Genomic DNA, 14,889 nt, shown 5'->3' with positions numbered 1-14,889 from the left:
ATATTATTAGTAACACCACAACCTGCAATGAGATTGTTCTACAATTACTAAGTATGTAATCAACAAATACCTGAACAAATGACCAAAATCCACCAACTGTTTTTGTACCGTTACTCGCACGGTGGAGTTGACTGTACAAGTGTGCGAGCATAGCGGCACCCCAGGCATAGTTGTCTACTTTGTCTAAGTCTGCCAGGTACTACAGCCACATGGAACTTATTCTCGAACCAGAACAATCGGAAAATAATGTAAGACCAAAAAAATATAGAAGGAAGCCGCGCAACTCTTGGTCAGCTATTTCAGATGCACAAGTAGCGAAGTGGCCTTCCCATTTATTACGAAAAAATGAGACCTTCATTGATGTGGAATTTATTCCACCAGAAATACATTGACTCCATTCGTCCATCGACATTCCTAATAGGGCCGTGCATTTCTCCCTTGCGTTATAGTTTGAATGTCGTAACAGGACAGCACTGCCATCGCACTTAAGGCCAGTGATCCTCGCCACATCTTCTAGAGTCATGGTGATCTCAAAAGAATCAAACTGGAATGTGTTCGTCTTATCATTCCATTTATTTACCAGGTGGGTCATGGTATTTCAGCAAGTTTCAAAATATTGTTGGTCCAAAAGGCCATCGAAGTGCATATTTCGTAATCGGTCCTTCTGATATGCACTCAGCTGACCATACCACGACAGAACTACAGGCCATTGACACCGACCTCTGAGCTTTTCACCTGGTGCTCTACTTCTCCTGTGAACTCCCTGTAACACAAAATAACATATTATTCCTACCAATTGTAATTTAGTTTCATTTGTACTTATAAATACTATTCTACTAACCGCCATAAATAATATTGGTTGCAGACAGAATATCACAGTAATTGCTATACATATTAATACCTAACACAGAAATCGCTATACCAAAATCGCTAAATATGTTATTAAATCTTCACAGACAGAACGAATATATTTACCTTGGTCGCTATTTTCTCCTATTCTCCCTCCAACCTGGGACTTTCTGGTGGGTCCACTGCCACCAATTGACTTTCAATCTCCATCTCTACCGGCTCCACCATCGCATGCCTTTCTCTCGCTTTCTTTTTCTCGGCCTCCTTCTCCATCCTTTCTCTATCCTTCCTTTTCTCATCCTCCTTCTCCTTCCTTTCTCTCTCCCTTTTCTCCTCCTCCTTCTTCTGTTTCCTTTCTCTCTCTCTATTCTCCTCCTCCTTCTTCTCCTTCTTTTCTCTCTCCTTTTTCTCCTCTTCCTTCCTCTGCTTCCTTTCTCTCTCCCTTTTTTGCTCCTGCATTCTTTCTCTCTCCTTTTTCGCCTCCTCCTCCTTCTCCTTCCTTTCTCTTTGTTTTTTCTCCTCATCCTTCTGCTTCCTTTCTCTCTCCCTTTTCGCCTCTTCCTCATGCTTCTTCCTTAACCTTTCCTGCACTTCCTCTTTCTGCTTCTTCCTTTCCCTTTCATTTCCTTCATCCTCCTTCTCCTTCTGCCGCCTTTCTTTCTCTTCCAGTTCTTGTTTCCTTCTTTCCTGGCATTCTTTCTCCTGCTTCTTCCTTTCTCTTTCCTTTTCTTCTTCCTCCTCCTTCTCCTTCTGTTGCCTTTCCTTCTTTTCCTCATTCTCCTTCTCCTGCCTTTGCATTTCCTTAGCTTCCTCAAACTCCTTCTCCCTCATTCGCCTTTTCTTTTCTTCCTCATATTGAGGATTATTCTGTTGCTTCTCTTCCTCCTCCTTATTCATTTGCCTTCGCCTCTCCTCCTCCTTCTTCGGTATCCATGCCTTGTTAAACATTGCCCTGCGCTCCAAGTCTCTCCTCTTACATTGTGCCGCAGTTTTATCCACTAAAGATTGAACATAAGTTTGATACTGCTCCTCATTCTTCTTCATCTTTTCCCTCGCCCGTGCGTCAATCCTCAACCTTCTTTTCAAATTCTTAGCAATATTTCTTGCCTTTGCCTTCTCTTCGTCATCCTTGTTCTGCATCTTTCGTTCTTCAGAGTTCTTCCTTTGGTCTGCAGCCTGGATATCTGATGGATAATCCTTCGCATAATACGATTCCAAGGCTTTTTCCCTATTTTTATCATTCTCAATCTTAAGTATATTTTGGTATCTTTCAAAAACCTTAGATAGATGGGACTGGCGGATCACTTCTCTAATAGACAACCCATAGAACGACGGGGTATCTCTAATCTGATGAGGCGCAGACATTGATAACCTGCACAACACATTACACGATCATCAAGATTAGAAATCATCGGAATATTTTGGTTCATAAGAAACAAATCGTTGTATAAGAAGCAATCTTCAGATTGAATAAAGAAACCTTACACGAAACTTACTGAAACGATGAGAATTTGGATATTCCAACTGTAGAGTAAGCAGTGGTAACAACTATGTTGCGGTTGCACGTAAGACGGAAACAGATGCTCTGGAACAAAGGGAAAGGATGCTTCGACGACTCCAGATGAAAGCAAAGAATCTCCGGTAGAGTGCTTAGAGCGAGAATGGATTGTTTTGAACTATTTGAATCCTACAACATAACGCTTGCTACATACGCAAACTCTGCGGAACGTTTTGGCGCGATAACGATGGAGGGCAGTTTTGTCCTTTTCAAGAACCGACGGTTCAGTTTTCTAGAAGGAGGGCATTTATGTCCGTTCGAGGAAGATGAAGCGAATGGCGGTAAAGGGTACTTAAGTCTTTGTTGCGGCACCAAATTACGATGCAGTATGATACGGACTGTCATCGGGAACCATGCCGGTCTCGATCGTATACGTGGCGCTATTTGGAAGCCCCGAACATGAGATCTCAGTACCGGCCCTGTTCGGGGGGGGAACATATAACCTGCTTTGGTGGTTTACCTTGTAGCCTATTAAGAGACCCAGTTCTCGGTGAGTGTTCTTCGTCATCAAAAAATCTATGAGAACACAACTTGCAAACGTTCTGCAATTAAGTGGACTCACCTATTGCACGTAGAAACATACACACGCCCACGTATACACAAAGATTAAATGACCTCTTTTTAAATTTGAATGCACACCATTGACATGTCTCTAGGAGATATCATACATAAAAGGAGATGTAGTTCTTCATTAACAACTTATATATTGGCGTTCAGACCCTAGATTATCGTATCTATGAGAGAATGAACTGGAGATCCAAATCCTTCATTATGATGATATTTGTAAATATTTGTCCTTTTGGCTTCAAACTTATTCAAATATGGTCATATCCATCCCACTTCCGAGTCCAAGAAGGCACACAAGGACTCCATCTGAGAAGCCAAGCTGGGTCCAGCGCGAGCGTCCCCCATCAACTCCTCGAGCATGGCTTGGTGCAAATGATAGCTTGGTTCCCCACATTCCATCCCAACCCCATCTTTGTTATTGTCACCCTCTACATCATTGACCAACCCCTCACCATTGAATCTCAACAGCTCATAGTCTATCAAATCGGATATCTCAATATAGCGCCCACCAACATTCACATCCTTGAAACCGTCCTCATATGCCACTTCTTTAACGTTTATGTGGGATGTGTCCTCTTGACTCTCTCTGGCTGATTCGTTCTTAGCTGCTACCATGCAGTTGTTGAGCTCATCAGATGGTGGATTCATGGTGTCCATGCAGCTCATGGCCGCCACGCGAACCGCCGGGCTCTCTCGCGGCTTCCCATCGCTCCTCTGCCGCTTGCTTGCCGATCTTTTCAACGGATTCTTGGTCTTCCTAGGGCTGGTGCGTTTCTGGGTAGATAAGGGTGTTTGCTTCTGCTGCAGCTTCTTGACCAGGTTGGTGTTCCAGTAGTTCTTTATTTCATTGTCTGTACGACCTGGTAGTCTGCCTGCTATCAGAGACCATCTTCACCAAGCCAACAACAACAACAACTCGCGTCATTCACCAGGTTAGTTTTACCAATTTACTAGGTTTACTGTATACAATTTATTAGCCAAGACCACCTACGTTGCCCTCATCACTGATGAAGTGATGGAATTCAGGTACTTTTTTTTTTTTTGAGGTGCTCATTTGGGAGAAATTTCTTTCAGGAAAGAAATAATCCAGCAAAGTGTCATAGGCAGCGGACCTCATTCATGATTTTTAGGGAGAGAGAGAGATCAGAGAAAGAGTTGATTTTAGTTCGGCAAAACTCACTAGCTATATAGGTGATCAATAATTGAAAAGCACCTTTCAGTCGGCTCCTTTTTTCTTAAATCTTAATGAGTTTGATGTGAACCCGTAATGGTTCCACTGTTGGCTACTTTTAATGGGGGGGGCACTCATCTGCTTTTGTTGGGGAATGGTTTCTTTAATTAGTACAAGTCATCATTTTTTTTGTTCATAATATATTGACTATGGGCCAAATCAGTTTCACTCATTCCCAAAGTCATCCCTATCTTCGTACCCCTATTTTGGATTTCGTTGATGCAAATTGTTTTGATCAAATCAGACTATAAATGTGAAATTCATCATTCATTTTGTGAAGATAGTAATTTAAATCACCCAAACTGTGTTCCTGATTTTTCGGCGATTCAAAATTCAACGGTTGACAAAACACAAAATTTTGAGATTTAAAAAATCACATTTTTTTATAAAAAAAATACAACCCATGGGTCAATTCTTATGAATATCGACTATGCTGAATCCATCAGATTTGATCAAACCAACTTGCATCGTAAGATTTAAGAAGGTTACGAAGATAGGGGATGAGTGGAACCGAACTGGGAGAGGTCATGCTTTTGACTCAAATGAGATTAAAAAGAATGGGAATGCAAATTGCAGGTATGTGCCCTCTATGTCGTAAAGAGGAAGAAAGCTTCATTCATCTTTTTATTAGTTGCCCAATGATTGTTTATGTGTGGAGAAAGGTGGTGATTTTTGGAATTCCAAGACCCAAAATTTGGATACAAGTGTCGACTAAGTATCAAGAGAGAAGGATCACCTGTTTCCAAGGAGCTTATGCATTCTGATGATGAGCTCTTCCTCATCATCTGAAATATTTCCTCTCTTGATATCAGGTCTCAGATAATTCAACCAACGAAGCCTACAGCTTTTCCCACAACGATTTAATCCTGCAAAAAGAGTTAAAAATGCCGCAATCAAACATGGGATTCACAAAATGCATATAGATTTTGAGAGACCGTCTTGGATGATATTACCAAAATAATGTCTTTAAAAAAAAAAAGATATTACCAAATTAATGATTAATTACGATAGCGGTGCTAGCCATGATTTTCTTTTAATAACGAGAAACCGACCTAGGAATATGGGGGTCACTTAATGGGCCTCCTCTTAGCTAGATAATATACCCCCAGTGGGTGGCCTAGGCCGCAAAGGACTGTTGAGCCAGGTTGTGATCGAACAGCCAAGGCAAGAGAGTCGATTCAGCTGGCATATGAAGAGAGTGTAAAAAGAAGCCAGTTCAAGATGAGAGACAAAGAAATTGAATCAGCTTTGGAAGGTTTCTGCATGTTTAGAAACTCCAATTCTTAGGTTGTAGCCTTTAAAACCTTGTCCTCCCACGGCACAGCGCCTAGGGGACATTCCTTACTCAGGCATTGAATATTCCCACAAAGATTGACATAAAAAATTGCATGAATTAGTCGTGGATGCAAACCAGCCGCATGGTTATCGACTTATTTTACTGCATATCCAATATTAAAACGAAAAAACTAAAAAACACAAAGAGCTACTATTTCATGTTGGGATTGAATGTATGATGAAACCCATCCTATTTCAAATGATGGGATCCGTTTCCTGTGCATAGGGCAGCAAACAACTCTAAACAATTGATTCTCGTTCCCCGCCTGCGTCTCTCTCTCTCTCTCTCTTGAAAGAAGATATCATTGACATGTAGAAAAATAAGAAAGCAGGTACTCTCTCTCTCTCAAGTGCGGGTTTTGAGTAAGAAACTACCTGCTTTCTTAGGTAGAGTTCTCCATCTTCCTTCACCATGAGACTTGACGTAGTCGATCAGGATTTTGTCTTCTTGAGCAGTCCAAGATCCTCTGTTGAGGCCCTCCTTTGAGCAGCAAGGACTTCTACCCATTGTGGAGACTATGGGCTATACACGTCTAGAAACGAAGTGTGTGTGGACTTTTATAGCAAGTCTCCTGCTGACTGCAAGGTGAGGGATAACAAGAGACCCAAACTTCCGTGGAATCTACTACACCTGCCCTAAAGGGGGAGGGCAGATTAGGTACAGTCACATAACACATTCCAATCTTGTCATTACTTGTAGTCTTATGAAAATCCAATGCATAAGCTTTTTGTTTTTGTTTTTTTTTTGTATTTGTTAGTGTATGCATATACTGGCATGATCAAACCATGTAACTTTCATTGTCGCCATTGTTGGCGAAATTAAGACCTCTAGTTTAAGTGGAAATTTAATTATCCCATGTAGAAAAACGTTTGAAGTTTCAAACAGTTCATACCATAATTACTGAAAGCGTGCACTCCCAGAATAGAGTTTTCAAAAGTGGGACCTTTGGAAAAGGGGAAGAGTGCCCTCTCACGTCATTTTCATTTTCCACTCGCTTTTTGTTCGCTTCCCACTCGCTAGCTTCTTGTTTTTTAGTGTTTTTCATGTTATTAATTTTTTTTTTTGGCTTTTCCCTCGCTTTCCACTTTTTCCCCTCGTTTCCTTCACGTTTCCTTTTTTACTTCTCGCACACTTCCAAAATGGCTTTCAAAACGAATGGCACTTCATACTACTTTTTAACTCACTTTTCTGCTTCCTCTTTACCCATTGCTTGCGGCTTTTTGGTAAATATGAAGCATACTGAGAAATTATACAAAGATTTAGATCCTTTTCCTTGCTTTCAGGGAAATAGTTTCTTGGCTACTTGTTTATAAAGATTTAGATCCATTTCCTTGCTTTCCTTGTTAAATAAAGTTGAGTAAATGAAATCTATGATTCTGCCTACCATACAACAATTCTATTATTCATTATAAGATCATTAGAACTAAAATCTGAGGCAAAAAATTTGATACAGTGCATCTATTCCACATTGAACTTGATAGTTTGTTGATGAAATCGGAGCAACCACAGATATTGCATTTGATGCCTCCCATTGCTGATCAGCGCATATCTAAAAAGAATTACAGGGAATCATGCATATCTGAGTCCTAACTAACCAACAAATTAAGCCGAAATAGTTTCATGTCTACTTAGTTCAATCATCATAACTATGGCAGTCGTATGTAAATCTCCTAGTTTTCTTTTGGTTTTTTGAGAGGAAAAACTCCTGGGAACTCAAGTATTCAAGGCACAGTCTCTGAAGTAAGCATGACAACAATTTTACTATTGTTTTCTACAATTCTATATGCCTACATAAACCCTCAACCATTACTGTCATTTTAGAGTATAAAACCCCAAGATGTCAGGGTATTGTGTATTACCAAAAGAACAGCAAATAGCTCACCATTTTCAGACACCATTACGATGATGTTGTATCGAAGCAATGGTGGGAAGGGCAGAGCTGTCAATCAATATATGGTGGTTGTAGCCTTTAAAGCCTTGGCCTTGGCCTGCACCCCCACGGCACAGTGCCCAGGGGACATTCCTTACTCAGTCATTGAATATTCCCACAAAGATTGACTTAAAAATTTGCATGAATTAGTCGTGGATGCAAACCAGCCTCATGGTTATATACTTATTTTACTGCATATCCAATATCAAAAGGAAAAAACTAAAAAAACAAACAAAGAGAACTACTATTTCATCGAAGCAGGTTATATGTCCCCCCCCCCCCCGAACAGGGCAGTTAGCTACATCTCATGTTCGGGGGTCCCAAAGAGCACCACTTATGTAAGCATGTGTGTCTCGTATCCCCATGTTTGTCAGCATTAATTAGCGTTGGAGTTTGATGCAATTGTAAAGATTTAAGTACCCTCTCCTCCATTTGTGCCAAAAAAAATGACGATTCTTGAAAAGGAGTGGTTGTAAAGACTTAAGTGCCCCGAAGATGATTATTTAAGACCCAATCTCTGCACTGCAGGATTATCTGAGAAAGAAATCTCCCCTGGAGGAGGCCGTGAACATCAACCATCTCACTCTCTCTCTCCCTTTTATTTCTGCTTCTATGCACATCCAACAGAAGATCTTACATTGCTCCATCAAGCACTGGTTGACCTGCACATTGACTGTTGTGGAGCCTGATTCAGAGTTTTTACCCTTACAGGAGGAGGGTTTGGGGGCTCATCCCAGCGTGGGTAGCATCATTCAACTAAATGAGTTGTAGATCCTAATTCAGAGTTTTTACCCTTACAGGAGAGGGGTCTGGGGGCTCCTCCCAACGTGGGTAGCATCATTCAACTTGAAGAGTTGTGGAGTCTTATTCAAAGTTTTTACCCTTACAGAAAAGGGGGGCCTGAGGGCTCCTCCCAGCGTGGGTAGCATCATTCAACTTGAAGAGTTGTGGAGTCTGATTCAGAGTTTTTACCCTTACAGAAGGGGGTCTAAGGGCTCCTCCCAACGTGGGTAGCATCATTCAACTTGATGAGTTGTGGACTCTGATTCAGAGTTTTTACCCTTATAGGAGGAGGGTTTGGGGGCTCCTCCCAACGTGGATAACATCGTTCAACTTGATTCGTTGTGGAACCTGATTCAGAGTTTTTGCCCTTACAGGAGAAGGGTTTGGGGGCTCCTCCCAGCGTGGGTAGCATCGTTCAACTTGATTCGTTGTGGAGCCTGATTTAGAGTTTTTGCCCTTACAGGAGGGGGGTCCGGGGTCTCCCCCCCAGCACGGGTCCCGGGTGTCGTGGTCAAAAAATGCACAGGGTGTCGTGGTGAGAAAGACATATGTTTGTTCCAAGCAAGGTTGGAAGAAATCAATGGAAAATCCAACAAAGAGCATGCCAGAATCAAGATGTGGATGTCAAGCGAGAATGGTGTTGTGAAACTCAAATAACACAAAATAATAAGGGTCTGGTTTTTAGTTAAAATGGAGAATGAAATGACAATAGAAATTGCTTAAAATTTACAGGAATAAACTAGACTCAATAACGAAGACACCATTTTTTACGAATTTGGAATATGACCTTCGGTTAGGGAGATATGACCCTGACAAGTTAGTCCTAATTCAGGTAACGATTTACAACGATTTGCTTACTGAATAACACTATAAATCACTATAGCGATTTGCGAAAGACACTACAAATCGCTATAGTGAGATTCAAAAATACTATAAATCGCTATAGCGATTTGCGGAAGACACTACAAATCGCTATAGTGAGATCCAAAAACACTATAAATCGCTATAGTGATTTGCGGAAGACACTACAAATCACTGTTGAAAAGCCGGATAACACTATAAATTGTTGTGGGGCTCGTTGGAGACCCGAAAATACTACAACTTGGTGTAGGAAAGCCCGATAACACTACAAATCGTTGTTGGAAGGCCCCAAAAAAAATTGGTCCGGAGGGCGCTGCCCCCCGCCAGGGGCGGCCCCCTCTGGACCCCTGCCCGCTGACCGCGCAGCGGGATCCGTGTCAGAGGGGAGCCCCCGGACCCCCCTCCTGTAAGGGCAAAAACTCTAAATCAGACTCCACAATGAATCAAGTTGAACGATGCTACCCACGCTGGGAGGAGCCCCAAACCCTTCTTCTGTAAGTGCAAAAACTCTGAATCAGACTCCACAACTCTTCAAGTTGAACGATGCTACAGTCAGTGTGCAGGCCAGTCGGTGTTTGATGGAGCAATGTAGGATCGTCTGTTAGATGTGCACAGAAGTAGAGAGAGAAGGGAGAGAGAGTGAGAGGGTTGATGTTCATGGCCTTCTACAGGGAGAACTCTTTGCCTCCCTTGATTTCTTCTCTAGAGAGAGAGAGGGTTTTATAGTGTTTTACGGAGAAAGAAGAAGAAGACTTTGAAGAGTCAACATCATCCTCGACTTTCTGGATGGAGGACATGTTTGTCTTTTTTTGAACGGAGAAAGAAGAAGAAGACTTTGAAGAGTCAACATCATCCTCGACTTTCTGGATGGAGGACATGTTTGTCCTTTTTTTGAACGGAGAAAGAAGAAGACTTTGAAGAGTCAACATCATCCTCGACTTTCTGGATGGAAGACATGTTTGTCCTTTTTTTGAACGGAGAAAGAAGAAGAAGACTTTGAAGAGTCAACATCATTCTCGACTTTCTGGATGGAGGGCATGTTTGTCCTTTTTTTGAACTGTTTGTTTTTTCTTTTTTGAATGAAGGGCATTTTTGTCATTTTTTCAAACCATCACTTTATGAGAAGAATAGCAAGAAAGGGTACTTAAGTCTTTGCAACAACACCAGAGTCCGATGCAAAGTTATGCCAACATACACGGGAATACGAGCCCCATGTGCTTGTATACGTGGTGCTCATTCAAAACCCCGAACACAGACGTGGGATTCAGTGAATCATCGGGAGGGGGCATACACCACCCTCCCCTATTTCATGTTGGGAAGCATGTGCATGGGGGCAGCAAAGATTAATTCTAAACAGTTGATTCTCGTTCCTATGTGAGAAACGCCACGTGATGTCACACAATATATATTTTGGAGTGCAAGATGCATGCACATATATACTCACACAAGAAAATATTATTTGGGCCTAATCAGTGGGTGTGCTGCCCACCAGGCAAGCCACCGGTATGATCTTCAAGGTAAATTGATCATGAGCAAGATGAGGATGATAGTGATTAGGCTTGCACGGCTCGGACTCGTCCGAGTAAATAAACAAGCCGAGTTTGAACATAAGTTCAAACTCGTTAAATATAAACGACCTGTAAGCTCAGTTAATAGTCATACAATGGATAGTTTTAGGATATGTATAATCTTTTTTTTTTGATAAAAGGCACAAACAAAGGTTTCATCCAAGTGGGTAGTGTATTTCACGCTTGTGAGAGGTGGGTGTTTTGAATTCCACCCTTCGCACTTTCATTAAAAAAGTTTGTACACATGCTGTTCAAGTTCGGCTTGAGCTCCAGCCAAGCTTGAACATGTCTTTTTCTGAACGATCTGAGATTTTTGAGCCTACGCTCGGTTCGAGACTGCCTTGTGTGCATCTCTAATATGATGATTATAAGAACAAGAATGTTGATGGTGCTGATCAAATAACCCCGCCTGCGTCTCTCTCTCTCTCTCTCTCTCTCTCTCTCTCTCTCTCTCTCTCTCTCTCTCTCTCTCTCTCTCTCATGTGCAGGTTTTGCGTAAGAAACTACCTGCTTTCTTAGGTAGAGTTCTCCATCTTCCTTCACCATGAGACTTGACGTAGTCGATCAGGATTTTGTCTTCTTGAGCAGTCCAAGAACCTCTGTTGAGGCCCTCCTTTGAGCAGCAAGGACTTCTACCCATTGTGGAGACTGAGCTATACACGTCTACAAACGAAGTGTGTGTGTACTTTTATAGCAGAGTCTCCTGCTGACTGCAAGGTGAGGGATAACAAGAGAACCCAACTTCCTTGGAATCTACAACACCTACCCTAAAGGGTAGGGCAGATCAGACACAATGACATTCCAATCTTGCCATTAATGATTTTTGCCTTTTTTTTTTGTATTTGTTAGTGTATGCATACTGGCATGAGCAAACCATGTAGCTTTCATTGTTGCCATTGTTGGTGGTTTAAGTGACATTTAATTAATTATCCCATGTAGAAAACCGTTTGAAGTTTCAAACAGTTCATACCATAATTGGAAGCGCGCTCTCCTGGAATAGCGCTTTCAAAGTGGGAAGCGCCACGCTTCTCCTTTTAGGAAAAGGGGAAGCGTGGGAGAAACTCACTTCCCTTCCCTCTCGCATCATTTTCGTTTCCCACTTGTTTTTCTTGTTTCCCATCCGCTTCCTCTGTGTTTTTTGCTTTTCATGTTATTTATTTTTTGGCTTTCCACTCATTTTCTCATCGTTTTCCTTTTACTTCTCACACAAGAAAATATTATTTATCTTATAGCAGGTCAAATTGTTCATGAATATATATATATATATATATATATATATATATATATATATATATATATATATATATATATATATATCCAGCCACCTACCCTTCATAAAGGCTTCTGCACCGTCCTTTCCACTTCATATTTGACTATTGGATGTGGGGAAGTTTTTGATATATAGTACAGTAACTTGTGGGGACACTTACTCTACTAGAGTACATATTGATATTGTTCACCTCTTGTCTTTAGAGATGATCATTCACCTCTTGTTGTTACTAATATTAAGTAGAAGTTTAGAAATCACTAAAATGCACGTGATAGCGACAGGACGAAATGCTACAAGATATCTATGCATTTCATTAATGAATGTATTTATGTGCATGGCGAAAGGCTTAAAATGATGCTGCAGTAGCAGCCAGCAAAGATTTACCTTATCATGTGCCTAAAAATAAGTTCATTCAAAATTCTTGTAAATGCCTGTAGCTGATAAATCTGCATTTTGTATTTATGTTACAAACCTGGTGATGAATAATATCAAGCCAGTGTGAGGGTTATTCCATGGATGTAGGTTCTGAAGAACCAAACCACGTATATTTTTTGTCTTGAATCTTTTTGTCCCAGGCCGAGTTTGGAATGGAGCATGAGCAGTGCGGAGCTCTACTGAGTGGAAAATGTATCGAGTGAATAGACATTGGCGGTAACCTTAGTCCACTTAGTGATCCAGACCGATGAGGGATCCACACACCAAGATAAGAGAGAGACGAGCCCCTCAAAGAGAAAGATAGAGGAGAGGGGCAGAGAGAGAGAGAAAGAGAGATTAATTTTAAATTTTATTTACTTTTTTTTCTTTTAAACCAAAAGCAAGGCCTATATATAGGCCAAAGAAAGGCTCATTAAGCCTTACACAAGTTACAAAACAAATATTAAACTCAATCCTTTATCTAGATAAGCATTGAAATGTCTAGGCTATTCTTAGTTAAGTCATTCTTGGACCAAGATAATTTTACGGTCTTCCAATCCAGAAATAGACCAATCTTTGGTCTACTTATATTCAATCTTTAGAATGGGTCTTAAAGCACCCTACACGACCCTCCTTGAGCTTCAATTGGGTGGGTCCCATAATGCCTTCAAATCCTCTTTTAGGAGGGGGTGTCCCATTAGTGGGTTCCATTATGCCTTCAAGTCTATATTTAGGAGGAGGTGTCTCGTGAGTAGACCTTATCAACTTAAGCAGTTTGATAATTGAGTTCAGATTCGTACCTTCAGAAACTAGATTTGTATTATCTCCTTTTCCTTGAGAATTGCCATGTCCACTAGGCAAGAAGCTAGGCAAACACTTTTGAAGATTATAATCAAACTACCAAGTTGACACTTTCTCTTTGTCTCATTCCACAAGATCGTCACTCCTTTAGGAATGTCTCCAGGGTGAGCCTTGAGTCTTGACACATGGAACATGGTGTAGATCTAGATAAATGTGGGTAATTTGAACTTATATGTAGTTGGGCCAATCTGTTCGAGAATTTGTTATGGGCTATAATAATGGGGAGTGAGCATGTGAATGACTCGTTCTTGCTTCAGTACTTGCCTTTGTGTTCTTTTTTTGAGTCATACTCATTCCCCAACTTGAAATTCTCTATCCCTTCGTTTCTTGTCATGTAATTGAAACATTCAATTTTGAGCCTTGACAAAGTTATTTTTGAGGCCTCGAAGAAGTCCATCTCTTATCCTTAGTTGTCATTCTATTTTCAGATATTTGACACTTCCCTCCTTATAAGTCAAGGTTTGGGTGAGGGCTGACCATATACGGCTTTATATGGGGTCATTTGAGTAGAGGAATGAAAGAAGGTGTTGTATTACCATTCAGCCCAAGGTAGGTAGTTGGTTCATGATGAGTTTTGGTGGGCCTAGGTTCACTTTTTAGGGGTTAAGTAGGCTTGGGTTAGGTTCAGTCAGGTTAAAGGTCAAGTTCTGTTTGCAGGTTCAGATAGGACTCTGACAGGTTTCAACAAAAAATCGGGTTATCCTAAAATACAATTCAATAAATTCTGCAAAAATAAGACAAATCTTGAGACACGTCTTAGAAGCTTGTTTTAAAATCTTAGGTTCAAGGGATTCAGGATTGCAGAGATAAAATTTTGTAAAGTTCTGAGTTTGTTTTGGATCTAGATTTTGTTCGATTTTTTATTAGCCTTGAGAGAGTGAATTATTTTTTTCAAAAAATAAAAAATAAAAAAAAATCTCACAACTTAGGATTAGGCTAGGGATATGTTATGGAAGGTCTGGGTTAAATATGAGAATCTGGTTTGGCCTAGTTTGGGAACTAAAATTTAGAAAAGTTAGGGTATTGATTTGATTTATGTCTGTTCCTAAATCAAGTTTTTGGCAGAATAGGTTTCAGTGTCAGATTTAATTTTCCTTATTCGGAAAGAGTTACGATCTAATTTTTGGAGGGTACGTTAAAGATACGTAGGGGTATCTAGGGTTAATTTTGTAGGTCTGAACTAGGTACAAATTTGGAGGTACATTATTTTTAAGTTAGGTTATTTTATAAAAATCACATTAACAAAATATTGTTTCCAAAATTGGATTTGGGAGAGACTTAGGCTTAGAGAAGGTTTAGGAAATGGGTTCTAGGGACTTACATGATTTAGAAAAGGTGTCCTAAGGTTGGAGATGCGATTGGTTTGTCCGAAAAAAGTTCAGAACCACGATGGTGTTGTGTTCATCGAGTCTACCACAGGGTTGTTCTAGTCTACTAGGTAGAAGTAGTTTTACTTGGTGCTTAAGCAATTTCAGACCTCAAATTGTTGATATCACCTTACACAAACAGGATGAGCCCTGAGACAGGTTGAATGAGTCATGAGGGTAGGAACTCGTAGAGGTAAGAAAGGAGGGAAGATGGCCTAGAGACCAAGAGTTAGAAGAAAGATTGAAAAAGAAAGCCGACCTCAAGGCGAGGACGATTTCTTGAGAGAGAGAGAG

The 14,889-nt window shown here is 40.7% G+C and overlaps 1 protein-coding gene across 1 annotated transcript; it reads right to left on the bottom strand.

Moving 5' to 3' along the window:
- Positions 1-3,232: 3,232 nt before the first annotated feature.
- On the bottom strand, positions 3,233-6,048 carry LOC149812154 (transcription factor MYB32-like). The gene is made up of 3 exons (XM_089992989.1): positions 5,916-6,048; positions 4,942-5,071; positions 3,233-3,863 (listed from the first exon to the last, which is right to left on the bottom strand). The coding sequence occupies exons 1-3, from the start codon at positions 6,046-6,048 to the stop codon at positions 3,233-3,235; spliced, it is 894 nt and encodes a 297-aa protein (XP_089849115.1).
- Between the last annotated feature and the right edge of the window lie 8,841 nt (positions 6,049-14,889).

Source organism: Nuphar pumila, chromosome 17, assembly GCF_984573655.1.
Source record: "Nuphar pumila chromosome 17, dmNupPumi1.hap1.1, whole genome shotgun sequence".
Taxonomy (NCBI): Eukaryota; Viridiplantae; Streptophyta; class Magnoliopsida; order Nymphaeales; family Nymphaeaceae; genus Nuphar; species Nuphar pumila.
Note: the sequence above shows the minus strand (reverse complement) of the source record. Positions and strands in the feature narration are given on the sequence as shown.